This window comes from Salvelinus namaycush, chromosome 30 (genome assembly GCF_016432855.1).
Source record: "Salvelinus namaycush isolate Seneca chromosome 30, SaNama_1.0, whole genome shotgun sequence".
NCBI classification, from domain to species: domain Eukaryota; kingdom Metazoa; phylum Chordata; class Actinopteri; order Salmoniformes; family Salmonidae; genus Salvelinus; species Salvelinus namaycush.
Genome location: NC_052336.1, coordinates 5,672,285 through 5,698,855, shown reverse-complemented (window position 1 = coordinate 5,698,855; position 26,571 = coordinate 5,672,285). Strand labels below are relative to the sequence as shown.

Sequence of the window (26,571 nt, the reverse complement as noted above, 5' to 3'; positions counted from 1 at the left end):
ACTAGTCCAACGCTCTAACCACTAGGCTACCCTGACGGGTGTCTAATAAGTGACAGTATATTTACAGACTGATAGGCTAATGATGAATTGGAATGAGCTAATGTGCATATTCATTATCATATTATGAAGGTGGATACTTTGCCAGGAAGATGTTAGTAACAAAGTATTTTTAAAACAGATCAGTATGCCAAGGGAGTTGGTAATGCAGGTTGAATAAGGGTTGTATGTTTCGCTTAAGGGTTTAATGTTTGGTTGAATACGGTTTGGTTTTTAGTTAGAATAAGGTTTTGTATGTTTGGTTGAAAAAGGGTTGATTTTTGTTTTTTGGGGGGGGTTAGAATGTTATTTCTTTTTTCATGTTTGAATGAGGGTTTATTTTTGGTTGAGTAAGGGTTTTCTATGTTTGTTTCCTTTCCTCAGCTGGACGAGGGGACTTCTCCTGAACCAGAAGGATCGTTTGTAGACTACCAGACTACCATGGTGAAATACTCCAAGGCCATTGCGGTCACCGCCCAGGAAATGGTAAATTAGATTCAGATGGAAATACCTATTTTTTTTTACAATTTATCTCGAGCGATCAATCAATAATATTGTATTTATAAAGCCCTCTTTACGACAACATTTGTCACAAAGTGCTTTGCGGTAACATAGCCAACATTCTTTGAAAGAATTATCCAAACGTCTTGTTTCAGGACTTAACCCATTTTTCTTCCTGTGGACCACAAGTCATCCACAAACTTCCTCCAGCAGACTCTGTGTTGTATAGTTTTCTCTATTCCTTTCAAGGATTCAGGAAGTCTTGTGTTAATGTTGACTGGTCTCTCTGTCCTCTAGATGACCAAGTCTGTGACGTGTCCAGAGGAGCTGGGGGGTCTGGCCTCTCGGGTGACCACAGACTACAGCCAGTTGGCGCTGCAGGGACGTCTGGCCGCGCACACTGCAGAACCCCAGGAGGTATCCAATCACTACAGTCAATCCCATCCATCTATCCACCCATCTCTATTGTCCCAATTTGACTACTACGTCACTCTAATCTGCTTTCTACTCAACAAACCTGGTTCCAGATAACCTGGATTCAAATGTACAACCAGAGAGTATTCAATTAAATCTTTATTTTGTCACCTTATTAGGTTAGCATTAAGTTATGTCTTGGGTTGATTGGTGTCTTCTATGCTGGTTCTGTCTTCAGATTGGTTTCCAGATCAAGGCTGGTGTCCAGGAGCTGGGTCACGGCTGTATCTTCCTGGTGCAGAAGGCTGGAGCGCTGCAGATCACCCCCTCAGACAGTTACACCAAGAGAGAGCTCATAGAGTGTGCCCGCACCGTCACAGAGAAGGTACTGTACTGTAGGAGAGGTCTGCCATCCCAATAAGGTGTCACATACCTGGTTTACCATACACCTTCCTTTTCAACTCCCATCAATTCAATAAGTCCATTGGAATTTGAGTAATGAAAAGAAAAATCATCTTTGAAATCATCTCTCTCTGTCGTCGGTCGGTCGGTCGCTCTCTGTCGTCGGTCGGTCTCGCGCTCTCCGTCTGTCGGTCTCTCGCTCTCTCTCCGTCTGTCGGTCTCTCTCTCTCCGTCTGTCGGTCTCTCGCTCTCTCTCCGTCTGTCGGTCTCTCTCTCTCCGTCTGTCGGTCTCTCTCTCTCCGTCTGTCGGTCTCTCTCTCCGTCGGTCGGTCTCTCTCTTGGTCGGTCGGTCGGTCGCTCTCCGTCTGTCGCTCGCTCTCCGTCTGTCGCTCGCTCTCCGTCTGTCTGTCGCTCGCTCTCTGTCTGTCGATTGCTCTCTGTCGTCGCTCTCTGTCTGTCGCTCGCTCTCTGTCTGTCGTCGGTCTCTCGCTCTCTGTCTGTCGTCGGTCTCTCGCTCTCTCTCTGTCGTCGGTCTCTCGCTCTCTCTCTGTCGTCGGTCTCTCGCTCTCTCTCTGTCGTCGGTCTCTCGCTCTCTCTCTGTCGTCGGTCGCTCGCTCTCTCTCTGTCGTCGGTTGCTCGCTCTCTCTCTGTCGTCGGTTGCTCGCTCTCTCTCTGTCGTCGGTTGCTCGCTCTCTCTCTGTCGTCGGTTGCTCGCTCTCTCTCTGTCGTCGGTTGCTCGCTCTCTCTCTGTCGTCGGTTGCTCGCTCTCTCTCTGTCGTCGCTCGCTCTCTGTCGGTCGCACGCTCGCTCTCTGACGGTCGCTCGCACGCTCTATCGGTCGCTCGCACGCTCTATCGGTCGCTCGCACGCTCTATCGGTCGCTCGACACGCTCTATCGGTCGCTCGACACGCTCTCTATCGGTCGCTCGCACGCTCTCTATCGGTCGCTCGCACGCTCTCTTTCGGTCGCTCACATGCCGCTCGCTGTCTGTCGGTCGGTCGCTCTCTCTCGCTCTCTGTCGGTCGCTCGCACGCTCTCTGTCGGTCGCTCGCATGCTCTCTGTTCGTCGCTCGCTCTCTGTCGGTCGCTCACATGCTCGCTCTCTGTCTGTCGGTCGCTCTCTGTCTGTCGGTCGCTCTCTGTCTGTCGGTCGCTCTCTGTCTGTCGGTCGCTCTCTGTCTGTCGGTCGCTCTCTGTCTGTCGGTCACTCTCTGTCGTCGCTCGCTCGCTCTCTGTCGTCGCTCGCTCGCTCTCTCTCTCTGTCGCTCGCTCGCTCTCTCTCTCTCTCTGTCGTCGGTCTCTCGCTCTCTCTCTCTGTCGTCGGTCTCTCGCTCTCTCTCTCTGTCGTCGGTCTCTCGCTCTCTCTCTCTGTCGTCGGTCTCTCGCTCTCTCTCTCTGTCGTCGGTCGCTCGCTCTCTCTCGTCGCTCGCTCGCTCGCTCTCTGTCTGACGGTCGCTCGCTCGCTCTCTGTCTGACGGTCGCTCTCGGTCGTTCGCACGCTCGCTCGCTCTGTCTGTCGGTCGCTCGCTCTGTCTGTCGGTCGGTCGCTCTCTGTCCGTCGGTCGCTCTCTGTCCGTCGGTCGCTCTCTGTCCGACGGTCGCTCTCTGTCCGACGGTCGCTCTCTGTCCGACGGTCGCTCTCTGTCCGTCGGTCGCTCTCTGTCCGTCGGTCGCTCTCTGTCCGTCGGTCGCTCGGTCTCTGTCGGTCGCTCGGTCTCTGTCGGTCGGTCGCTCGCTCTCGGTCGCTCGCTCTCGGTCGCTCGCTCTCGGTCGCTCGCTCTCGGTCGCTCTCGGGTCGGTCGCTCGCTCTCGGGTCGCTCGCTCTCTGTCTGGCTCTCTCGCTCTCTCTCTCTGTCTGGTGCTCTCTGTCTGGCGCTCTCTTGCTGTGTCTGGCGCTCGCTCGCTCTGTCTGGCGCTCGCTCGTTCTGATTTGACAAATATTCTCTCAGCTGAGTAGGTAGCAGAGGAAATAAGTGTGCCATGTAGCTGTCGTTTTGACTGGACGGGTTCTCTAGTTCCTATGGTCTGCATCTGATATGGATAGACATTAGACCAACACATCAATACATCTGAGAGCACTGCAGTGAAAGAAAACAAAAGGAGGCAAGAGCACAACCATAAAACACTGCAAAAACCACCACCACCTCCTACAACACGAGTCCTGTAGCAACACACCAACAAGAGAAACACACCGACAGCCACACCAACTCCCTTTCTCTGATGGAGCCCCAGTGTCAATGGAGGCTGTGATCTGTGATTGTTTGTTTGTGGCTCCTACAGGAGTCCTCAGTGTGTGTTGTCTCTGCGTGTGTCTTTCTGGATGTATCAAACTGAGCAGTTTGACTGTGTCTGTCTCCCTAGGTGTCGATGGTGCTGTCGGCCCTACAGGCTGGTAATAAGGGCACTCAGGCCTGCATCACAGCTGCCAGTGCTGTCTCTGGCATCATCGCTGACCTGGACACCACCATCATGTTCGCCTCCGCTGGCACACTCAACGCAGAGAATGACGAGTCCTTCGCTGACCACAGGTGTGTGTGTCTCTACAAGAATAGTAATGAAACAAAACCTTGAATAACTGGGGACATTTTGTTAGTCCCCACAAGGTCAAGTGCTATTTCTAGGGGGTTTAGAGTTAGAATTAGTGTTAGGGTTAGGAGCTAGGGTTAGTGCTCGGGTTAGTTTTAGGGTTAAGGTTAGGTTTTTGGGTTCGGGCAAAGCGTCAAACAGGCAAAGTGTCAATACAGAACTAAGATTGATTACCAGGACTTGTACTCAGAGCATGTGGGGACCAACTGGCAAGTGTCTTCATTGACATGTTCAACCTCTCCCTGACCGAGGCTGTAATACCTACATGTTTCAAACAGACCACCACAGTCCCTGTGCCCAAGATAGCGAAGGTAACCTGCCTAAATGATTTGAAAGGCTGATCATAGCTCACATCAACACCATCATGCCAGAAACCCTAGACCCACTCCAATTCGCATACCGCCCCAACAGATCCACAGATGACGCAATCTCAATCACACTCCACACTGCCCTTTCCCACCTGGACAAAAGGAACACCTATGTGAGAATGCTATTCATTGACAACAGCTCAGTGTTCAACACCATAGTGCCCACAAAGCTCATCACTAAGCTAAGGACCCTGGGACTAAACACCTCCCTCTGCAACTGGATCCTGGACTTCCTGACGATGACCCTCAGGGGTGCGTCCTCCTGTACTCCCTGTTCACCCACGACTGCATGGCCAAGCATGACTCCAACACCATCATTACGTTTGCTGATGACACAACAGTGGTTGGCCTGATCACCAAAAACAATGAGACAGCCTATAGGGAAGAGGTTAGAGACCTGGCAGTGTGGTGTCAGGACAACAGCCTCTCAATGTGAGCAAGTCAATGGAGCTGATCGTGGACTATAGGAAAAGGAGGGCCGAACAGGCCCCCATTAACATCGACGGGGCTGTAGTGGAGCGGGTCGAGAGTTTCAAGTTCCTTGATGTCCACATCACCAATGATCTATCATGGTCCAAACACACCAAGACAGTTGTGAAGAGGGCAAGACAACACCTTTTCCCCCTCAGGAGACTGACAATATTTGGCACGGGTCCCCAGATCCTCAAATTTCTACAGCTGCATCCTGACCGGTTGCATCACTGTATGGCAACTGCTCGGCATCTGACCGGAAGGCGCTACAGAGGGTAGTTCGTACGGCCCAGTACATCTCTGTGGCCAAGCTTCCTGACATCAGAAACTATATACTAGGCGGTGTCCGAGGAAGACCCAAAGAATTGTCAGACTCCAGGCAACCAAGTCATGAACTGTTCTCTCTGCTACCGCACGGCAAGCGGTACCGGTTAGCCAAGTCTAGGACCAAAAGGCTCCTTAACAGCTTCTACCCCCAAGCCATAAGACTGCTGAACAACTAAACTAATCAAATGGCCACCCAGACTATTTACATTGAGTACGGGTTAGGTTTAGGATTAGGAGTTAGGGAAAATAAGATTTTGAATGGGACTGAATTGTGTCCCCCCACAAGGTTGTGTGTGTGTGACAGAGACAGCTGGAATCAGGCCTTAGGCCAGGGGTGTCAAACTCATTCCACGGAGTCTGAGCGTCTGCTGGTTTTTGGTTTTTCCTTTCAATTAAGACCTAGACAACCAGGTGAGGAGTTCCTTACTAATCAGTGACCTTAATTAATCAATCAAGTACAAGGGTGGAGGGAAAGCCCTTTGTGGAATGAGTTTGACACGTGCCTTAGGCCAACCCCCGCCCCTGCACTCAGTGACAGGAAGACATATAGCCTAGTGATCAGGCAGGAGGAAGTGTCTGGACTGGAGTCACACTACAAATCATTCAGACTGGGAGGAGAGGAAGTCGCTCAGTACTTCAGACCAAACACTTCAGACGTACTGTACCTTACCTGACCCCTGCCTCTGCAGATGCTCTGACAAAGATCAACCTTTGATATGGAAATCTCTGAAGGTTGAATGATGTCATCTTTTTAACACTAGAACCGCTTGGCATCTATGGACCCCCCTTCAAGCTAATGAGCAGTCATTTTGACTGCAACATTCTAACAGTGTAATTAATATATTTCATGTTATAGCAAAAATTATCATTTGGTTGTGTTTATGAATGCCTTGGGTAACATGATAATCCGATTTATATTTTATTTCAAATTACACAATAGCATTTTCCTTTCTGTGATGCTCAAACACAAAAATTCTAGTTTTGAATATATTTTATTTGTGAAGTGCTTTGTTGCATCTATGAAACAGAAAGCATATGCTTAGGAGCATGGTAACAGCTTCTTTTTAGAAAGACTAAAGAAAATACACCAACCACCAAGAAGTAGGGTCAAAAGACGCGCAATCAAATGACAACATCAGTAGCAGGAACATCATTAGAAGTAGGGTCAAAAGACACATGGTTAAATGACAACATCAGTAGCATGAACATCATTAGAAGTAGGGTCAAAAGACGCACGGTCAAATGACGACATCAGTAGCCTGAACATCATTAGAAGTAGGGTCAAAAGACGCACGGTCAAATGATGACAACATCAGTAGCCTGAACATCATTAGAAGTAGGGTCAAAAGACACACGGTCAAATGATGACAACATCAGTAGCCTGAACATCATTAGAAGTAGGGTCAAAAGACACACGGTCAAATGATGACAACATCAGTAGCCTGAACATCATTAGAAGTAGGGTCAAAAGACACACGGTCAAATGATGACAACATCAGTAGCCTGAACATCATTATAGGCACCAAGTTGTCTTGATAAATAGTGAAACTTGGCACAACAACAATAATGACATTACAATGAATATCTGTTAATATGACAGTAGTCAAAAAATAAACAATTATTGTCAGCTCGTACTTCATCAGTTGGATTTAATTTAGCTATTATCCCTTGTCCTAACAGTTGACACAATTTTCTCAAGTTTCACTTGCTTGACACACTTGGACATACCTTTGTTTGGTTGTAGTGTGTAATAGTATCCGGTTTTCTCTTGCTTGTGTCCCGTTGTCTTGTCATTCTTCAGCACTGTTGTTGAGTACAATGGCTGTGCAGGTGCCTTATTTTGTGCAGAGGGAGGGTGCTCCCGTCTCTGTTTGTTCATGGTGCCTGCCATACTTGTTTTCTTTGCAAGCAACTTGTTCGCCAATGACAGTGAAGGGAAGAAATTGTCCATGGTGACAGTTCTCCCCTTGCTAATGTAAGGTTCCACAAGCCTCATTAACCGCATTCTCTGAAACTTGTGCCTGCTGCGAGATGTGGATATTTTCCCAAAGATTGAAAGCCGTTCAACATTTACGCTCTCGCTGTGTAGCGTCCTCCAAGTAGTCTAGAGTAGTCTCATAAGACTGGTTGGATTTGTTTTGCTGATATAGGGAACATACCATTTTGAGATAATGATTAGAATGGATCAATACAATAGAATGGCCCTCTCTGTTCTTCATTCACAATTGGTGATTACATTAGTAAGCTTCTTTCGCTTCCCCTCGCTCATCAACTCACCCTTTTCCACATCATACTTTACTTCATTTATTTCATCTGTTGTGTGTGTGAAATGAGTTTAGGTTCAGTTTAGGTTCAGTTTCAACTTGGGACTCCACTTTCAACTGTCGGAAGAAGGAGCAGAGCAGGCCCTACTGTTGGGAGGAGGAGGAGCAGAGCAGGCCCTACTGTTGGGAGGAGGAGCAGAGCAGGCCCTACTGTTGGGAGGAGGAGCAGAGCAGGCCCTACTGTTGGGAGGAGGAGCAGAGCAGGCCCTACTGTTGGGAGGAGGAGCAGAGCAGGCCCTACTGTTGGGAGGAGGAGCAGAGCAGGCCCTACTGTTGGGAGGAGGAGCAGAGCAGGCCCTACTGTTGGGAGGAGGAGGAGCAGAGCAGGCCCTACTGTTGGGAGGAGGAGGAGCAGAGCAGGCCCTACTGTTGGGAGGAGGAGGAGCAGAGCAGGCCCTACTGTTGGGAGGAGGTGGAGCAGAGCAGGCCCTACTGTTGGGAGGAGGAGGAGCAGAGCAGGCCCTACTGTTGGGAGGAGGAGGAGCAGAGCAGGCCCTACTGTTGGGAGGAGGAGGAGCAGAGCAGGCCCTACTGTTGGGAGGAGGAGGAGCAGAGCAGGCCCTACTGTTGGGAGGAGGAGGAGCAGAGCAGGCCCTACTGTTGGGAGGAGGAGGAGCAGAGCAGGCCCTTCTGTTGGGAGGAGGAGCAGAGCAGGCCCTACTGTTGGGAGGAGGTGGAGCAGAGCAGGCCCTACTGTTGGGAGGAGGTGGAGCAGAGCAGGCCCTACTGTTGGGAGGAGGTGGAGCAGAGCAGGCCCTACTGTTGGGAGGAGGTGGAGCAGAGCAGGCCCTACTGTTGGGAGGAGGTGGAGCAGAGCAGGCCCTACTGTTGGGAGGAGGTGGAGCAGAGCAGGCCCTACTGTTGGGAGGAGGTGGAGCAGAGCAGGCCCTACTGTTGGGAGGAGGTGGAGCAGAGCAGGCCCTACTGTTGGGAGGAGGTGGAGCAGAGCAGGCCCTACTGTTGGGAGGAGGAGGAGCAGAGCAGGCCCTACTGTTGGGAGGAGGAGGAGCAGAGCAGGCCCTACTGTTGGGAGGAGGAGGAGCAGAGCAGGCCCTACTGTTGGGAGGAGGAGGAGCAGAGCAGGCCCTACTGTTGGGAGGAGGAGGAGCAGAGCAGGCCCTACTGTTGGGAGGAGGAGGAGCAGAGCAGGCCCTACTGTTGGGAGGAGGAGGAGCAGAGCAGGCCCTACTGTTGGGAGGAGGAGGAGCAGAGCAGGCCCTACTGTTGGGAGGAGGAGGAGCAGAGCAGGCCCTACTGTTGGGAGGAGGAGCAGAAGAGCAGGCCCTACTGTTGGGAGGAGGAGCAGAAGAGCAGGCCCTACTGTTGGGAGGAGGAGCAGAAGAGCAGGCCCTACTGTTGGGAGGAGGAGGAGCAGAGCAGGCCCTACTGTTGGGAGGAGGAGGAGGAGCAGAGCAGGCCCTACTGTTGGGAGGAGGAGGAGGAGCAGAGCAGGCCCTACTGTTGGGAGGAGGAGGAGGAGCAGAGCAGGCCCTACTGTTGGGAGGAGGAGGAGGAGCAGAGCAGGCCCTACTGTTGGGAGGAGGAGGAGCAGAGCAGGCCCTACTGTTGGGAGGAGGAGGAGGAGCAGAGCAGGCCCTACTGTTGGGAGGAGGAGGAGGAGCAGAGCAGGCCCTACTGTTGGGAGGAGCAGAGCAGGCCCTACTGTTGGGAGGAGCAGAGCAGGCCCTACTGTTGGGAGGAGCAGAGCAGGCCCTACTGTTGGGAGGAGCAGAGCAGGCCCTACTGTTGGGAGGAGCAGAGCAGGCCCTACTGTTGGGAGGAGCAGAGCAGGCCCTACTGTTGGGAGGAGCAGAGCAGGCCCTACTGTTGGGAGGAGCAGAGCAGGCCCTACTGTTGGGAGGAGGAGAGCAGGCCCTACTGTTGGGAGGAGGAGAGCAGGCCCTACTGTTGGGAGGAGCAGAGCAGGCCCTACTGTTGGGAGGAGGAGGAGCAGAGCAGGCCCTACTGTTGGGAGGAGGAGGAGCAGAGCAGGCCCTACTGTTGGGAGGAGGAGCAGAAGAGCAGGCCCTACTGTTGGGAGGAGGAGCAGAAGAGCAGGCCCTACTGTTGGGAGGAGGAGCAGAAGAGCAGGCCCTACTGTTGGGAGGAGGAGCAGAAGAGCAGGCCCTACTGTTGGGAGGAGGAGGAGCAGAGCAGGCCCTACTGTTGGGAGGAGGAGGAGGAGCAGAGCAGGCCCTACTGTTGGGAGGAGGAGGAGGAGGAGCAGAGCAGGCCCTACTGTTGGGAGGAGCAGAGCAGGCCCTACTGTTGGGAGGAGCAGAGCAGGCCCTACTGTTGGGAGGAGCAGAGCAGGCCCTACTGTTGGGAGGAGCAGAGCAGGCCCTACTGTTGGGAGGAGCAGAGCAGGCCCTACTGTTGGGAGGAGCAGAGCAGGCCCTACTGTTGGGAGGAGCAGAGCAGGCCCTACTGTTGGGAGGAGCAGAGCAGGCCCTACTGTTGGGAGGAGCAGAGCAGGCCCTACTGTTGGGAGGAGCAGAGCAGGCCCTACTGTTGGGAGGAGCAGAGCAGGCCCTACTGTTGGGAGGAGCAGAGCAGGCCCTACTGTTGGGAGGAGCAGAGCAGGCCCTACTGTTGGGAGGAGCAGAGCAGGCCCTACTGTTGGGAGGAGGGGGAGGAGCAGAGCAGGCCCTACTGTTGGGAGGAGGGGGAGGAGCAGAGCAGGCCCTACTGTTGGGAGGAGCAGAGCAGGCCCTACTGTTGGGAGGAGGAGAGCAGGCCCTACTGTTGGGAGGAGGAGGAGCAAGGGGGAAAAACATTCAAAGAAATGACATGCCCTCCTATAACTGGTTATTACACCAGTTCTATTTGTGATATTAAGATTCTAACGACGGCGGTGTGTTTTTAGACTTATTTAGGAAAAGTCAAGGACGGAGTGGGCAAGAGTTAATGGCAGAGTAATAAAAACTAAACAGTTAATGAGCTGTCAAAATGAATGCTTTAGGGTTCTAGTGTTAAGAGCTATCATTTTGAATGGGTTAAGAGTTTTGACATATCTTTGTGTTGGTGGAGGGTCGTCTCATAGCAGGATGGTATTAAGACCATTGGAATTTAAAAAAAAACGTCATGTTTAACCATGAGCCATGGTAACACCTGTAGAAGTTTAGAGATTTGACTCCTTCGGTCTCTCTTTGTCTGCGTCCGTCTCTCCTCCCTCTCCCCGCACCCCCTCCCAGGGAGAACATATTGAAGACAGCGAAGGCTCTGGTGGAGGACACTAAGATGTTGGTGTCTGGAGCAGCGTCCGGTCAGGACAAACTAGCCCAAGCTGCCCGGTCCTCAGCTAAGACCATCACACAGCTCACTGACGTGGTCAAACTGGGCGCCGCCAGCATCGGCTCTGACGACCCAGAGACACAGGTGACCTATTATTCATTTTAGGTGACATATTCTGTTCCCAGAACAGTCCTTAGTGGACAGAATTACTGTACCATTTTAGACTGTTTTTAATTAATAAAACATAGGCCTACTGCAACTTTCCTTTCTTCAAAGAGACTGCTATTAAAAGTAGGAAGTACTGTAGCTATTTAGGGGGACCTATTGATGTACCCAACCTGGGATGGACTCTACCCCGGGTTGTGTCCTTAATAAGCTGATGTGTGTGTTCTGTATAGGTGGTTCTGATCAACGCAGTGAAAGATGTGGCTAAGGCCCTGGCTGAGCTCATAGGAGCCACTAAGTGTGCTGCGGGCAAGGCTGCAGACGACCCGTCCATGTACCAGCTGAAGAGTGCTGCCAAGGTAGGAGACCCAGTGAGACCCATATTGGACTCTCAGGCCACTGTCTCTAACAGGCATTGTTGCATCTTCATCCCTCCTGGCTGTAGCTTATTATACAGTTATTATACATCTTGTTGACAAAGTCTTTTTAGTCCAGCACTAGGCTTAATCTAGGCTTAATCTGTGTCCGGGTAACCACCCCATTCTGTTTGAACTATGTCTAGTGCTCTGAAATAAAATATTGTAAGATTAAATCTTGTAATCTACGCCCAGTTGTCCCCCAGAAACATGGCAGACGTGAACGGGATGCCTCCTCAGTCTGATATGTGCGTAAAGGGTGTTCTGGTGAGCGCTTCCAGTACACCAGATGAAGGCATGCTGTCGTTGTGTGCCATAGCAGCAGATTTCCTCCCCCTCCTTTAGGCCTAGCCATTAATCAACATCCCATCTACCTCTTATATGCTAACGCCATGCTCTCATCTCAGCGCTAGTCAATGACCCAGCCAAGTGGAAAGGAAGCAAGATCTAAAATCACTGTCAGCCACTACCTACCTAGCGCATGCGGTGGGAATGTAGTTTAACAGACTGATGGCCTGTGTCCCAAATGGTATCCTATTCCCTATATAGTGCTCTAATTGGGGCCCTGGTTAAAAGTAGTGCACTATATAGGGAATAGGATGCCATTTGGGACGTAGTCATAGTAATCCAGGGAACTCCTTTTAACCTGCTTTTGGACCTTCTCCAAGCCCTGAGGCAGACAGACGGTAGATAACAGGTAGAGTATGGCTTCTATTAATTTCAGCTCAAACTGCAGTGCTGTGGTTCATGTTGATGGCTGTTGTGCTCCCCGTCTTTCAGTTCCATATGGTGTTTATTTACATAATAATACCAACAGCACACGCAAACTGTCAACAGAAAAAAAGGTTCATCTCTCCGCCCACCAAAGGCAAGATGTCTCTCTGATGCCCCCCAGTGCTGTCTCTCCCACTGACATCCTTGGACCTGTCTCCCTCATTGTCCCCCCTCTGGTAACCCACCAGGTGATGGTGACCAACGTGACGTCCCTGCTGAAGACGGTGAAGGCTGTGGAGGACGAGGCCACGCGGGGGACCAGAGCCCTGGAGGCCACCATTGAATGTATTAAACAGGAACTCACGGTAAGCAATCATCTATAAAGTTATTTATTTAGTCAATGACTTGCTTAGGATAGATGACAATGGACATGCTCTCTCACTTACGCTTTGTGGCCTAAACGTGTCCTCAAACTAAGCTGTAAATGCTTTATTAGTTACGTACTATAAAAGCATTGACATATTGAATCATCAACCATAACGGTTTATATACTTGTCACTAGATGAACTCTAGAACGGCCCAGGCCTTGTGTTTTCCCTGCTATCCTTATCTTTAGTAACTGACAGAGGACCACAGATCTCCATTAGTTTGTGGTTCCAGCTCTAAGCTTTATCAGTATCCCCCCAGGACAGCCTCCTAGTGCAGCTACTACAACTAGAGCCTTGATCAAACACGGCTATTACCATGGGATCAATAAGATAAACCAGAGTTAAAACTCAACAACCAGGGTTGCCACATAGGGACACATTAGTATGCCTGTTGTGTGTTTGGTCATTATAGGACATAGCCCTGTTAGGTGTTACTGCACACAGCTGTACAATTCAACATTATATGGAGAGCTGTTTGATATTTTAAATCAGTGAGGTTTTTAAGAACATATTGAGTGTTGTATTTCTTCAGGTGTTCCAGTCTAAGGACGTCCCGGAGAAGTCGACCACGCCTGAAGAGTTCATCCGCATGACCAAGGGCATCACCACGGCAACAGCCAAAGCAGTGGCGGCTGGGAACTCTGCACGACAGGAGGATGTGATCTCCACAGCTAACCTGAGTCGCAAGGCCATCTTCGACATGCTGACCACATGCAAGGTTCTGATCAATACTCCTTACTAGGGAAGATGCCCCCTACCTTCTGTCCCCTACCCTTCTATCCTGTATAGTTAAACCCTGACCAGCACGGCCATTTTCAACATGCTGACTATATGCGAGGTTGTGATCATCCCTAGGCCCTAAACGTTGTAGATGTTAGAGGAAGAACAGATATTGATATTACTCCTCATCTCATCCATACTGACCACCTGGAAAGTGGATCATCTGACTCCTAACACTGTGTGTCTGTGTCCCTCAGCAAGCAGCTTACCACCAGGAGGTGAACAAGGACGTACGGAGCAGAGCGCTGCTCTACGGGACAGAGTGCACCACAGGTTACATTGACCTACTGGAGCATGTGCTGCTGGTAAGTTGGGTGGGGGTGGGTATGTCTGTGATTGAGAATAGAGTAATAGTGATGATGGAGATGTTTTCCTGAACCACCTCTACTCTGGGTGTATCTCCAGGTCCTCCAGGGGCCTACAGCAGAGCAGAAGCAGCAGCTGGTGTTCTACTCTAAACGTGTTGCTGGAGCTGTTACTGAACTCATCCAGACTGCTGAGGCCATGAAAGGTGAGAGAAGACACTTCACTCAACTACTGTACGCCTGGTTCATAATATAGGACAGTAATGATCATTTAGCAGATATACTGTATGTATCCAGAGTGTTCTTTTAACAGTCTGTTCCTGCCTTCTTTGCCACAGATGGAGGTAAGTTAAGAATGTAACCAGTTGGGATTCAGGGCCGACCATTCCATTGAGATTCATTGTTGAATTGTCCCTCTTTACAGGCTCGTTAGTCTAACAATATCCCCATTCATCCATCATGCTCTTCATTTTAGTTTCCATCTGTCCATAAAGACATGGTGAAATGCTCATCACCATGTCCATTGCAGTGTGGATGCTCTTCATTTGCGTATTTAATGTCACTGATAAGATAATTGCGATTCAATCTTAAACACGCTTAATTTGCTGTGCATGCCGTGTCATGTGGCATTTGTTCTGTCTCTGTGGTCTCCATATTGTGAGGCATGCTCTGTTCATACACTGCTGTGTGTGTGGTAACTCACTGTGTGTGTGTTTCAGGCACAGAGTGGGTGGACCCAGAGGACCCCACAGTGATAGCAGAGACAGAGCTGTTGGGGGCGGCAGCGTCCATCGAAGCAGCGGCTAAGAAACTGGAGCAGCTGAAACCCAGAGCCAAGCCCAAGGTAGGAGACTACACCACCCACAACGCACCTCACAAGTCACATGGGTATTTTTAACCCCCAATTTCTACACTAATAACATAAATGGGATGCATAAGTTGGAGCAAGAATGACAATCCTGTCAGTAATTTTGTCTTGGTGCTTGTCTCATTGTTGGGGTGTTTGTCATTATGTGTTTGGCTGTCTGTTTAGAGACGGTGTCTCATCAGTTTTGACACTAAGACTCTGTGGTGTTCAGTCACCGTGAGTCAGTGTTAGATCCAGAGGGTGATGCTCTATTCACTATTTGAATGTCTAATACTTGTATTGTCTCTCCTCACATACAGTGAAAGTAGTGGCAACCTCTCTGTCTCTGGATTTATTCATGTTTGTACACCCGTCTGTATGTACTTTGGTCTGTCTACCAGTCTATCAGTCTGTCTGTAGCTGATATCATGTACATTGTTCAGGAGGAACCCCCTACTCAATTCTGACTTTGACCTTCTGCTCACCGCGCCCTCCTCTCCCTCCTTCACTCTTTTCCTCTTTCAATCCCTTTCTCCCTCCACTTCCTGCTGTCTATGATTCTAACCCTTCTGTTCCTCCCTCTCTTTCTCTCTCTCCCTCCTCCTGTCCTGTAGTTCTAGTTGTAGCCCATCTGTCCCTATATACAAAGTACTCCTCTGATCAGAGTAAAAACCCTCGAAGCCTTCTCTGCAGGCCTCTGTCTGATATGTTTGATATATTAGGTTGTTATTCAATCCAACTATATATCAAACATATTTCTACAGTGTCCCGCCCTGTCTACAGACTGTGTGTGTGAGGGACTGGTCTAATCTTGGAATGACTTGGCATAGAATAGTTGTAAGTGTTTTGTGTTCTTACTTCGTTTAGTTTGCCCCAAATAACAGATGTTACTGAGAAGTTTCTGTAGTGCAGACAGTACGGATTTGTAAACAATCTGTGTCATTGAACTATTTTGAAATTGAAAGACTTGAACAGCTGTACTCTAAAACTCCAACATCAAAACCATTACGTTTGCCATGTAATATGATTGCTGCCTATCTTTGTCTCTTCCTGTGAGACGTCTGAGTTGTGACTGTCTCGTCTCCCCTTCAGCAAGCAGATGAAACGCTGGACTTTGAGGAGCAGATCCTGGAAGCAGCTAAGTCCATCGCTGCGGCCACCAGTGCCCTGGTCAAGTCTGCTTCAGCTGCCCAGAGAGAGCTGGTGGCTCAGGGCAAGGTGGGCTCTATTCCAGCTAACGCAGTGGATGATGGTCAGTGGTCCCAGGGTCTCATCTCAGCGGTACGTACACACACCTACACACACAATCTAAATAAAGCCTCCAAATAACGTTTATCAATCCTTTTTTTTGGAAGAGCTGGAATGAACACATCATTAATTGTAAGCGATTGCATCTTTGAAATGTATATGAAGCGTTCTCTCTGTGTTCTCTCCTACAGGCCAGAATGGTAGCAGCAGCCACCAGTAACCTGTGTGAGGCAGCTAATGCCTCGGTCCAGGGCCAAGCCAGTGAGGAGAAGCTGATCTCGTCAGCCAAGCAGGTGGCAGCCTCCACAGCCCAGCTCCTAGTGGCCTGTAAGGTTAAAGCTGACCAGGACTCTGAGGCCATGAGGAGACTACAGGTACTAGGATGATGAATAACAAATTGCCCCTTGCCTCCTATGCACTCCTGTAGATCTTACACGCCTATCTAATTGTTTCAGATCTGGAGGGGTGCAGGGGGAGACGGGGCTCGGGGTCAATTTGGAATTCAGTGTAACCCCACAAACACACATCTTGTAATTAGCATTGTGTAATAGTTGTAACATGTTATGTGGTATGATATTGATGGACTGTCCTCCCAAAGGCTGCTGGTAACGCAGTAAAGAGGGCGTCGGACAACCTGGTCCGAGCGGCCCAGAAAGCAGCGTTCCACAAGGCAGACGATGACAACGTGGTGGTCAAGACCAAGTTTGTGGGAGGAATCGCTCAGGTGAGACTTCAGGGCTCTGGCAGACTCCACAGTGACATGTAGACTGTTCAAACCAGATTTACTCTTGTCAAGCCTTTCAGTTCTGTAAGTGGACACATTAAGAACAACTCCAAGCATTTATCAGGAGCTGACAGCACTGTACAGTATGTTGTACAGGCTGCTTTGAATCAGGTGTTGTGTAGTAACTGGTGCCTGTTCTATCCTAGTGTTAATTAGCTAGATGTTGTGTAGTAAGTGGTGCCTGTTCTATCCTAGTGTTAATTAGCTAGATGTTGTGTAGTAACTGGTGCCTGTTCTATCCTAGTGTTAATTAGCTAGATGTTGTGTAGTAAGTGGTGCCTGTTCTATCCTAGTGTTAATTAGCTAGATGTTGTGTAGTAACTGGTGCCTGTTCTATCCTAGTGTTAATTAGCTAGATGTTGTGTAGTAAGTGGTGCCTGTTCTATCCTAGTGTTAATTAGCTAGATGTTGTGTAGTAACTGGTGCCTGTTCTATCCTAGTGTTAATTAGCTAGGTGTTGTGTAGTAAGTGGTGCCTGTTCTATCCTAGTGTTAATTAGCTAGATGTTGTGTAGTAAGTGGTGCCTGTTCTATCCTAGTGTTAATTAGCTAGGTGTTGTGTAGTAACTGGTGCCTGTTCTATCCTGTGTCCAGATCATTGCAGCCCAGGAGGAGATGCTGAGGAAGGAGAGAGAGCTGGAGGAGGCCAGGAAGAAGCTGGCTCAGATCAGACAGCAGCAGTACAAGTTCTTACCCAGTGAACTACGGGAGGACGAGAACTGAGCTATACCGTGCTGCATTGCCATGCTGCCGCTGTGTGTGTGTGTGTGGGTGGGTGTGTGTGTGTATTGAGTGCATTTGTACCTGTGTGTGTATATGTAGTATGTTACCACACACATGAGCGGTGGCCCAAATGGACTTTATTCGTGTGCAACAAGGTTAAGTTGGCCTTTTAATGTGCCCACTCAACCAGTGGGGTCAAGCCCAGAATGGGACATGGATAGCCACTGTCTACTACACCTGCATGGTCTTTAACTACCAGGAGTTGTCTACTACCACTATGACTTGGCTTGTAACGGTCTGTTACCATGCATTACCTGCCAGTTAACCTACACCGGAATAGTCTTCTCTAGAAGCAATGGATTTGTAACAGGTGAACAAGCTGAAAATGTGCATGCTAATAGTTTGAATGTCTTTCTCTATGGAGCTATACATTTGATGTGATTAGATACCAGTGTTGACATTGAATCTACAAACTAAGGGGATATTTCTAGATGTTAGCATGGTCTTAACCTTTTGGTCGGACTTTCTTTCATAAAGGAAGAAGAGTGTGATATGTTAGGTGCATACAGTACATTAGGCATTTACACACACATTGCTATTCATTTCCTCTTTTATGAGACAAGTGAGAAATTATAGCATTTCATAGATATTACTAGTGTTTGAAATGCCACACGTGGGTGATTTGACACTTATGTCACCTTGTGGTCTATATATATATATATATATATATATATATATATATATATATATATATATATATATATATATATATATCCTCCTTGTCAGACAGCAAGTAATTCAGACAGTTGAGGTATTTGGAGCATATTGAAGAATAGCTTATGAATCTTATTTCATGGAAGCATTTTTTGTCGCATTCACCGTTCGGGTTGCGTAGACCCTTTTTAAAAATCCTTGTTTAGATGTGCTCTTGACACTGAAGATTGAAATGTACCTAGTGTTGATAAACGCTTAAATGTGCGTCAAATTGCTAGAGACCTCTTTACAACAACCTCTTATGATGCATTACAATCTAGTACTTTATTATTTCTGTGATTTGGAGACGAAGTTACTACAGAATAACATTTTTAGCAAGTTAAGATACTCTGACATTTACAGTAAGCTTAACTAGTCTCATCCCTTCCACTACTACAGATCTCCTAGCCCTGCATAACCTGGACCGTGGACAGTCAGTTAACTGGCTTCCTTCTACTATTCTCATTAGTTTACAGTTGATATTGAGCCATACAGCTGGAACTGATGTTCATGAAGCAATACTATGAAGGCGCTGTAGGGGGCAGTGTTGGTGTCCTCACAGACTCCTGACAAGCAATGTAATGAAGTGCACTCTTGCTTGATCTTTTCAAACCTCAAACACTACAAACACTGCACCTCTGAAAACCGTTCTGATACTGTAAGAAAAAATACTAATGTAGGAAACAACTGCTGGTCTTGAAAATGTATTACGATTTAAGTAGGAGTTTAAAAAAAAACATCCAGGCAAAAAAATAAATAAAGCGTGATTTCTCTACAACTCATAATGCAAACTTAAATGGATGGCTCTGATATTGTAACACCCCAGACCTCTTGAATGAATGTGAAGTGGTAAATCTTTGTTGACTATACACAATGTACTGTGCTTCTGATGGTTACCCCTGCTGTCTTACACGGGGCAGAGTCCCCCATCCCTCCATAGGGGCCTGTTGGACCACTACCGTGGATCACGTCCTGTTGTTGTTCACCTGTTGAATCCGTCTCACTCTTACTCTAATGGTGCTTTGTGTAACTCTAGTGGGAAGTACTACTATTGCAGTATATTTACCTTCTGTTTGCCAGGGTTGTGTTCATTATGCACCAAAAGGAGGAAAACGGAGGAGTGACTACCTAGAATTGTCCAATATAACAACAAAAAAATCCTAATGAACACAACCCAGGTTTGGTTCTAGCGTTTGGTTTTACTAGTTTTATGGACAGTCAGTGAGTGTCGGTTAGCAAACAAATCATTATTGTGAGGTAAAATTCTGCTCTTGCGTGTCAGTCATATGCATGGCTTCTGGGTTCTATGATTTTCGGAACAGAAAATACATCTACACTTCGCACTGAATGGTATTGGTATTCTGAACTGCACATAAGTACAATAACCCCTAACAAACTGCAAACGGTCCATGTTAAACATGTTTTACTCCGTATTGATGTGTAACAGTAGGCTCTACAGTTCAAACGCTGATACAGTTCTGTCAGAGTTCACGCATCTGGTCTTTGTAGTATTATGTCATTAGTGCCTTAGTCTCTAGCTCATACAGCGTCTGGTCTGCTTGTGACAACTTATCTAGCTGGATAAAGGAGTGTGGTCAGTATCAATGAGTAGGGCCTTGAGTTGTTGCTGTCATAGCCTATTACCAAGACTTTTAGGTCCCATAGAGATGAAAAACACGGCCTCACAGGTACTACTGCGTTGTCCTATAAACTGTACCTCTGTCCCCATCTTTCTGCCTGATGCAACCATGGCCTTGAGGGCAGAGATGAATGTGTTGCTGTGTAAAAAGTACCATCACTATATGTATACGATATATATGAAGACAACACATTTTTGTACTGCATTCCATGGGCATGTACCAAGATGTTTCTGAACTCTGTATGACAGAATGGAGTCTGTCGTTCGGTTATTGTATGTTACAAATAAATCATAGGATTCACACACTCCGGACAATAGGTCTGTACTCTGCTGTCTCACAAAAGTTTTATGGATAGAATTTTTTTCTTTCTCTTTTAAGCCACGAGGAATAGTTTTTTTTTAAGGATAAATGTGATAAGGATATTAAGATGTATAGCTGTCACTGTTAACGTAGTGTGACACATTTCAATGGTAGGGAGAAACTGTTCATACCTGTGTGTTTGTCCCATAATGAATTCAATGATAATTAAAGTGCAGTTCTACAAGAAAGATAGATATGAAGTGACAATGACCTACAGTATGGAAACTATTTATCTGGCCACAAGAAAACATATTTTTTGTATTCACTGAAAATAAAGGGTTTCAAAGTAATATGGCCTGCAGAATTGTGTTTTTACCTGTTGTGTTTTTGTTGTCTTGTTGAATATAGGAGTGTGATCATGAATGGACAGGCTAACATTGTCTGATTCCAGCAGCCTTCTCCTAGACTAATCTACATTCTCAGGTTCAGGCCAGCTGGAAATCAAGTCACAGATGACCGAGAAGTTGTTGTTGTTTAAAGATGAGGTGACAGACTAATGACATGTATACTGTAGTAAAGCTTTAATAATCACAAATCCTAGCATCACATCCTGCACATAAAAACATGCACTACTAGCGCAATAACAGAACATGATCCTGTGGTTTGAGGAGACTTACTGCTCTAGAGGTGACTTTTTCAGGCAGGGTCCCTTTAAGCAGCTCCTCTGTCAGTGAAGGTAGATGGTATTTCTGAGTCAGCAGTGAGCCTTGTTCTATATTTAGCTGGTGTTGGTTAGAGCCGAGACAGGTACTAATTCTGGCCCGCTATAAAATCTGAGGAGGGAGGTGATTTGTAAATTACACTGGCACAGCTGCTCCCTCCTTCTGCAGGATAATACCCAGAATTATTGGCAGAAGGGTGACTCTCAATACTATAATTGCTGATCTCAAGGTGCTGGACAGGTGAAAGCAAAATGGCACCCATCCGATTCTTTAAATCAGTGAAGTAGGACAATCTACTGGTTCACAATTGGAATTGTGTAGCCCCATAAAATAGCCTACAAGCTTTATATGGTCAAGTATCGTGGGGCTGCCCTTCCAAATCTCGTCTTGTTGACACGTGAGAAGCCTGAGCTATATGTGGTTCAATGTGTTCCCTTCAATCAGTTTTGAAAGGAAACTTCTCTGTTAGAACATATTTGGAAGTAAAAGTCAAGCGTGTAGGTACTTTTTTTTAAAGAGTATAGTGCCACATGTCGTCACAATAAAACTTCCTGAATCAGCTTTTGTCTTTTGTCTGAGGCAAGCTGACTCTTAGAATCCTCCCACCCTAACTCTTTGGCGTACATGCTGCCACAGAGGGAAAATGAGACACCAATGACATAACGTTCCCAGGCCAGCTGCAGTCACCCTTTTGAATGCTGCACCCAGAGCTACACATAGACATCACTCATGGATGTTATCTGTGGGTGGGTGACCTCAGAGGTAGCAAGCTTCTGCTCCGCCCAAACCACATTGTAAATGAGATGGGTAGCTGTTGTCAAGCAATTGTTTAGCGTGCCGGTCTCTGTCTTTCGAAGCACCCACATGGTGTGAAAAATGAACAGGAATTGTTCAACTAGTCTTGACATTGTGAAGATGAAATCATCTGCCTTTCTCAAAGTTCTTAAACTATAGTGAAATGCGGGGGTTTGAAAACCTCTCTGCACCCATGTGTTACAGTACAGGCGCGCATGGAAGCCTTTGGAAGGAATACAATTTAGCTAATGATCCCATTGTGGAATTGTACTACTCTGAGAATGTAGACAATGTCTACTGCATTTCAAGCCCCTTTTCACCTGACCCATTGTGCTAAGATTTTTTATCAAAATACCTGAAAGTCCTGGTTAATGAAGAGGACTGCCAGAGGTTTGTAGGGTTCACATAGTTATTACCAGAGACCATTACACTGACACTCACCCACGACCGCGTTACAACCGACCGCATTACAGGACCACATACTTCCCACCAGCCTGAGAATTCTGGGAATACTCTACTCACCCCAATGCTATTGTCATTGGTGTGGGATTGAGGGGTATACTGTTATGATGGGCTTAGAGGCATCAAGGAAGCACATGTATTACATGACTGACAGAGAGATACAGTAAGTTTTATGTTATCCCAAGTTCCCAGTAATGGAGGGCCATAGAATCATAGGGTCAGATACTTCAGTAGTAAAAGGGTTTATCACTTCCCCAGTAAGAATACCTAAATAGAATTTACACAGTTAAGTTAACTCTGTGTAAATTAAATTCCATGTACTTTGTTTTGGCCCAGCCTGGTCGCTGAGCTATTTTGGAGTTGGCTATACAGCACAAACAGATCTGGGACCAGGTTTTCAGAGGCCCTAGATGCTTGGCTAGACTTTTTAAAGCATTATGATGAGTTGGCCAGGTACTGTGTTTGTGTATCTGTGTCTAGTATCTGTCTCCATTAGCCCCAAATGTCCTGGGATAGCATGGCTTCTGCTCTGAGCCTCTCTGATCTCTGTGTATGAGCGGTCTATGTGGTCTTTGATCTGTGTGTATGAGCGGCATGCTGTGCCTGGCAGCAGTTGGACAAAACCCAGGCTAACAAGAGAATGACAGCTGCCTGCCATAAAATGAGATGGGCAGACACCCCAGGGAGAACATTAGTGATCACTGCAAACTATTCATGTAATGCTAGTCTGCTTCAAAGTACATACAGTGCCTTCAGAAAGTATTCATACCCCTTGACTTATTCCACATTTTGTTATGTTAGTCTTATTTTTTAAATGGATTCATTTCCTCACCCATCTATACACAATACCCCATAATGGCAAAGTGAAAACATGTTTTTAGAAATTATTGCAAATGTATTGAAAATGAAAGTATTCACACCACTCAGTCAATACTTTGTAGAAGCACCTTTGGCAGCGATTACAGCTGTGAGTCTTTCTGGGTGAGTCTCTCTGGGTGAGAGCTTTCCACTTCTGGATTGTGCAACATTTGCACATTATTCTTGAAAAAATTATAGGATTCCACTAGGATTTTTCCTCGAGGATTTGTCCTGTGCTTAGCTCCATTCTGTTACTTTTTTATCCTGAAAAACTCCCCAGTCCATAAAGATTACAAGAATGCCCATAAAATGATGCAGCCGCCACTATGTTTGAAAATATAGAGAGTGGTACTCAGTAATGTGTTGTATTGGATTTGCACCAAACAACACTTTGTATTCAGGACAAAAAGATAATTGCTTTGCCACATTTTTGCAGTATTACTTTAGTTCCTTGTTGCAAACAGATATTTTGTCATATTTTTTTGGTCAATCCTCAGTTTTCTCTGTAACTGTTTAAAAGTTACCATTGGTAAAATCCTTGAGCGGTTTCCAAACCTCTCCGGCAACTGAGTTAGGTAGGAAGTCTGATTTCATGGCTTTAGAAACTTCTGATAGGCTAATTGACATCATTTGAGTCAATTGGAGGTGTACCTGTGGATGTATTTCAAGGCCTACTTTCAAACTCAGTGCCTCTTTGCTTGACATCATGGGAAAATCAAAAGAAATCAGCCAAGGCCTCAGAAAACAATTGGAGACCTCCACAAGTCTGGTTCATCCTTGGGAGCAATTTCCAAACGCCTGAAGGTACCACGTTCATCTGTACAACACCATGGGACCACGTATGGGACCACGTAGCTGTAATACCGCTCAAGAAGGAGACACATTCTGTCTCCTAGAGATGAACGTACTTTGGTGCGAAAAGTGCAAATCAATCTCAGAACAACAGCAAAGGACCTTGTGAAGATGCTGGGGGAACAGGTACAAAAGTATCTATATCCACAGTAAAACGAGTCCTATATCGACATAACCTGAAAGGCCGCTCAGCAAGGAAGAAGCCACTGCTCCAAAACCGCCATAAAAAAGCCAGACTACGGTTTGCAACTACACATGGGGACAAAGATCATACTTTTTGGAGAAATGTCCTCTGGTCTGATGAAAGAAAAATAGAACTGTTTGGCCATAATGACCATTGTTATGTTTGGAGGAAAAAGGGAGAGGCTTGCAAGCCAAAGAACACCATCCCAACCGTGAAGCATGGGGGTGGCAGCATCATGTTGTGGGGGTGCTTTGCTGCAGGAGGGACTGGTGCACTTCACAAAATAGATGGCATCATGAGGGAGGAAAATTAGATGGATATATTGAAGCAACATCTCAAGACATCAGTCAGGAAGTTAAATCTTGGTTGCAAATGCGTCTTCCAAATGGACAATGACCCCAAGCATACTTCCAAAGTTGTGGCAAAAAGGCTAAAGGACAACAAAGTGGCCATCACAAAGCCCTGACCTCAATCCTATAGAAAATTTGTGGACAGAACTGAAAAAGCGTGTGTGAGCAAGGAGGCCTACAAACCTGACTCAGTTACACCAGCTCTGTCAGGAGGAATGGACCAAAATTCACCCAACTTATTGTGGGAAGCTTGTGGAAGGCTACCCGAAACGTTTGACCTAAGTTAAACAATTTAAAGGCAATGCTACCAAATACTAATTGAGTGTATGTAAACTTCTGACCCACTGGGAATGTGATGATTAAATAAATCATTCTCTCTACTATTATTCTCACATTTCACATTCTTAAAATAAAGTGGTGATCCTAACTGACCTAAGTCAGGGACTTTTTACTGGAATTAAATGTCAGGAATTGTGAAAAACTGAGTTTAAATGTATTTGGCTAAGGTGTATGTAAACTTCCGACATCAACTGTATTTGTAGTTGTCCACATAATCTATGTCAGAACCGTCCAGAGTAGTGATGCTATTCGGGCGGGAGGGTGCGGGCAGCAATCGGTTGAAGAGCATGCACTTAGTTTTACTTGCAGTTGGAGGCCTCGGAAGGAGTGTTGTATGGCATTGAAGCTCATTTGGAGGTTTGTTAGCACAGTGTCCAAAGAAGGGCCAGATGTATACAGAATGGTGTCGTCTGCGTAGAGGTGGATCAGAGAATCACCAGCAGCAAGAGCGACATCACTGATATATACAGAGAAAAGAGTCGGCCCGAGAATTGAACCCTGTGGTACCCCCATAGAGACTGCCAGAGGTCCGGACAACAGGCCCTCCGATTTGACACACTGAACTCTATCTGAGAAGTAGTTGGTGAAGCAGGCGAGGCAGTCATTAGAGAAACCAAGGCTGTTGAGTCTGCCAATAAGAATGGGGTGATTGACAGAGTCGAAAGCCTTGGCCAGGTCGACGAAGACGGCTGCACAGTACAGTCTTTTATCGATGGCGGTTATGATATCGTTTAGGACCTTGAGCGTGGCTGGGGTGCACCCATGACCAGCTCGGAAACCAGATTGCATAGTGGAGAAGGTACGGTGGGCCTACATGTGATCTGCATAACATTCATGCGACAAACCAATACCAATTGTACATACCTTTGTGTGCCTCCTCGTCAGTATACCTGCAGACACAGACACACACAAATAAGTTGGCAGTTCAGTCATCTGCGCCCAATGCAGCTATAGCTTTCAACATATTCTTACCTCTTTGTTGATTTACATCCACTGAACTGTGTCCATTTTCTGTTTTAGAACTAATTTTAAAAGCGAGAAAGTGCCAAACACAGCCATATACACAAATATGAAAAAATAGATACTATCACCATAAAACAATATCAATTTAGATCATTCAAAGGAGAAACCTTAAATTGAGGAGATATTACAAATGTTTTTAAGTGCCTGAACCTGCTGTTTTCTCAAATTCAAATCCAAATGTTTCTGTTGGGCAGTTAGGCACCTGCAAGAACCCCCAAAAACTAAGGAGGTTCCTTCCTCCACCTCCTATGGGGCATTTTTCAGTGCCAATAACCCTAAGGTTCTTCAAAGAACTTTGAGGATCTTAGAAGAACCCTTGTTGAAGCCCTATGGACAGTATGTAACAGGTGCAACTTGTGCAAACAAGACGCTCCTATAAATACCCCTCAAGAAAACATGGGAGGAACAGAGAGGACAAGAAGAAGAGGTTGTTTGAGTAGATGTCGCTGAGCCAACCCAGGATATGGTGATATAAAGACGTCATTGTTTGTGTTGTTGTTCTGTTCTTCTCCTTTATGGGGTATAGGCCTACAACAGCAGTACCTTTCACACACATATCACCTAAAGTTTAAACCAATGTTATGTATGTATGAGTACTGTAAAGTAAAATGTACTATAAATGTAAGTACTAGACATCATTTTTCCATTATCTTCCCCATAAAGATATATCCTAGAAATAATTTAGCTAAAAGTGAACTTGAGGGTATATGTCCATACCATACAGCCAATCACAATGTGTTTGGACAGGTCTCTGGTTCCTCCTCCACTGTTCATGTGTGACAGCTGTGACTGACTCCCCTGGACCTGTGAACTGTCACAGAGGAAGAGGGGGATTGCTGAAATGCCAAAGCACTCGTTTCTTTCCCTGTGGCCATTTTGAATGAACTCCCAAGGCACTTATAAGCTCGATGATATGCCACTGTTGAATATAACACTATCTGATGCCCCTCTTCAGATTGTGAACAATATCTTGAGGGACTTGTTGACGTGCTCCTCTCCTCTCTACCGTGTGGTATCACTGACAGAACACTTCAGCATAGATAATATGACACCCCTCCCAGGGACAATCCCTTTTAAACATTAGACTAAATTTGTCTGCTTTAATAACTGCTTATTTTGTCTTTGGAGATCAGAGTTACATGACCCCATCTCTCAGGTGTTATGATTCATAGTGGAGACACGATTCATAATCAAGAGGGGTCAATGGCTAAACTAAGTGT

General features: G+C 46.8%; 1 protein-coding gene across 1 annotated transcript in view; it reads left to right on the top strand.

Annotated features, from left to right (window-relative positions):
• Positions 1 to 20,116, top strand: part of LOC120024965 (talin-2) — a 70,567-nt gene extending 50,451 nt beyond the window's left edge. Inside the window, exons 42-56 of the mRNA XM_038969356.1 lie at positions 421 to 522; positions 835 to 954; positions 1,190 to 1,336; positions 3,716 to 3,882; positions 10,625 to 10,808; positions 11,063 to 11,188; positions 12,208 to 12,324; positions 12,920 to 13,105; positions 13,365 to 13,472; positions 13,573 to 13,678; positions 14,192 to 14,316; positions 15,412 to 15,600; positions 15,759 to 15,941; positions 16,166 to 16,291; positions 16,945 to 20,116. Of these exons, the coding sequence (XP_038825284.1) occupies positions 421 to 522; positions 835 to 954; positions 1,190 to 1,336; positions 3,716 to 3,882; positions 10,625 to 10,808; positions 11,063 to 11,188; positions 12,208 to 12,324; positions 12,920 to 13,105; positions 13,365 to 13,472; positions 13,573 to 13,678; positions 14,192 to 14,316; positions 15,412 to 15,600; positions 15,759 to 15,941; positions 16,166 to 16,291; positions 16,945 to 17,073 (2,115 nt within the window). The 3' untranslated portion in view covers positions 17,074 to 20,116. The remainder of the gene's footprint in view (positions 1 to 420; positions 523 to 834; positions 955 to 1,189; positions 1,337 to 3,715; positions 3,883 to 10,624; positions 10,809 to 11,062; positions 11,189 to 12,207; positions 12,325 to 12,919; positions 13,106 to 13,364; positions 13,473 to 13,572; positions 13,679 to 14,191; positions 14,317 to 15,411; positions 15,601 to 15,758; positions 15,942 to 16,165; positions 16,292 to 16,944) is intronic.
• Positions 20,117 to 26,571: the final 6,455 nt, after the last annotated feature.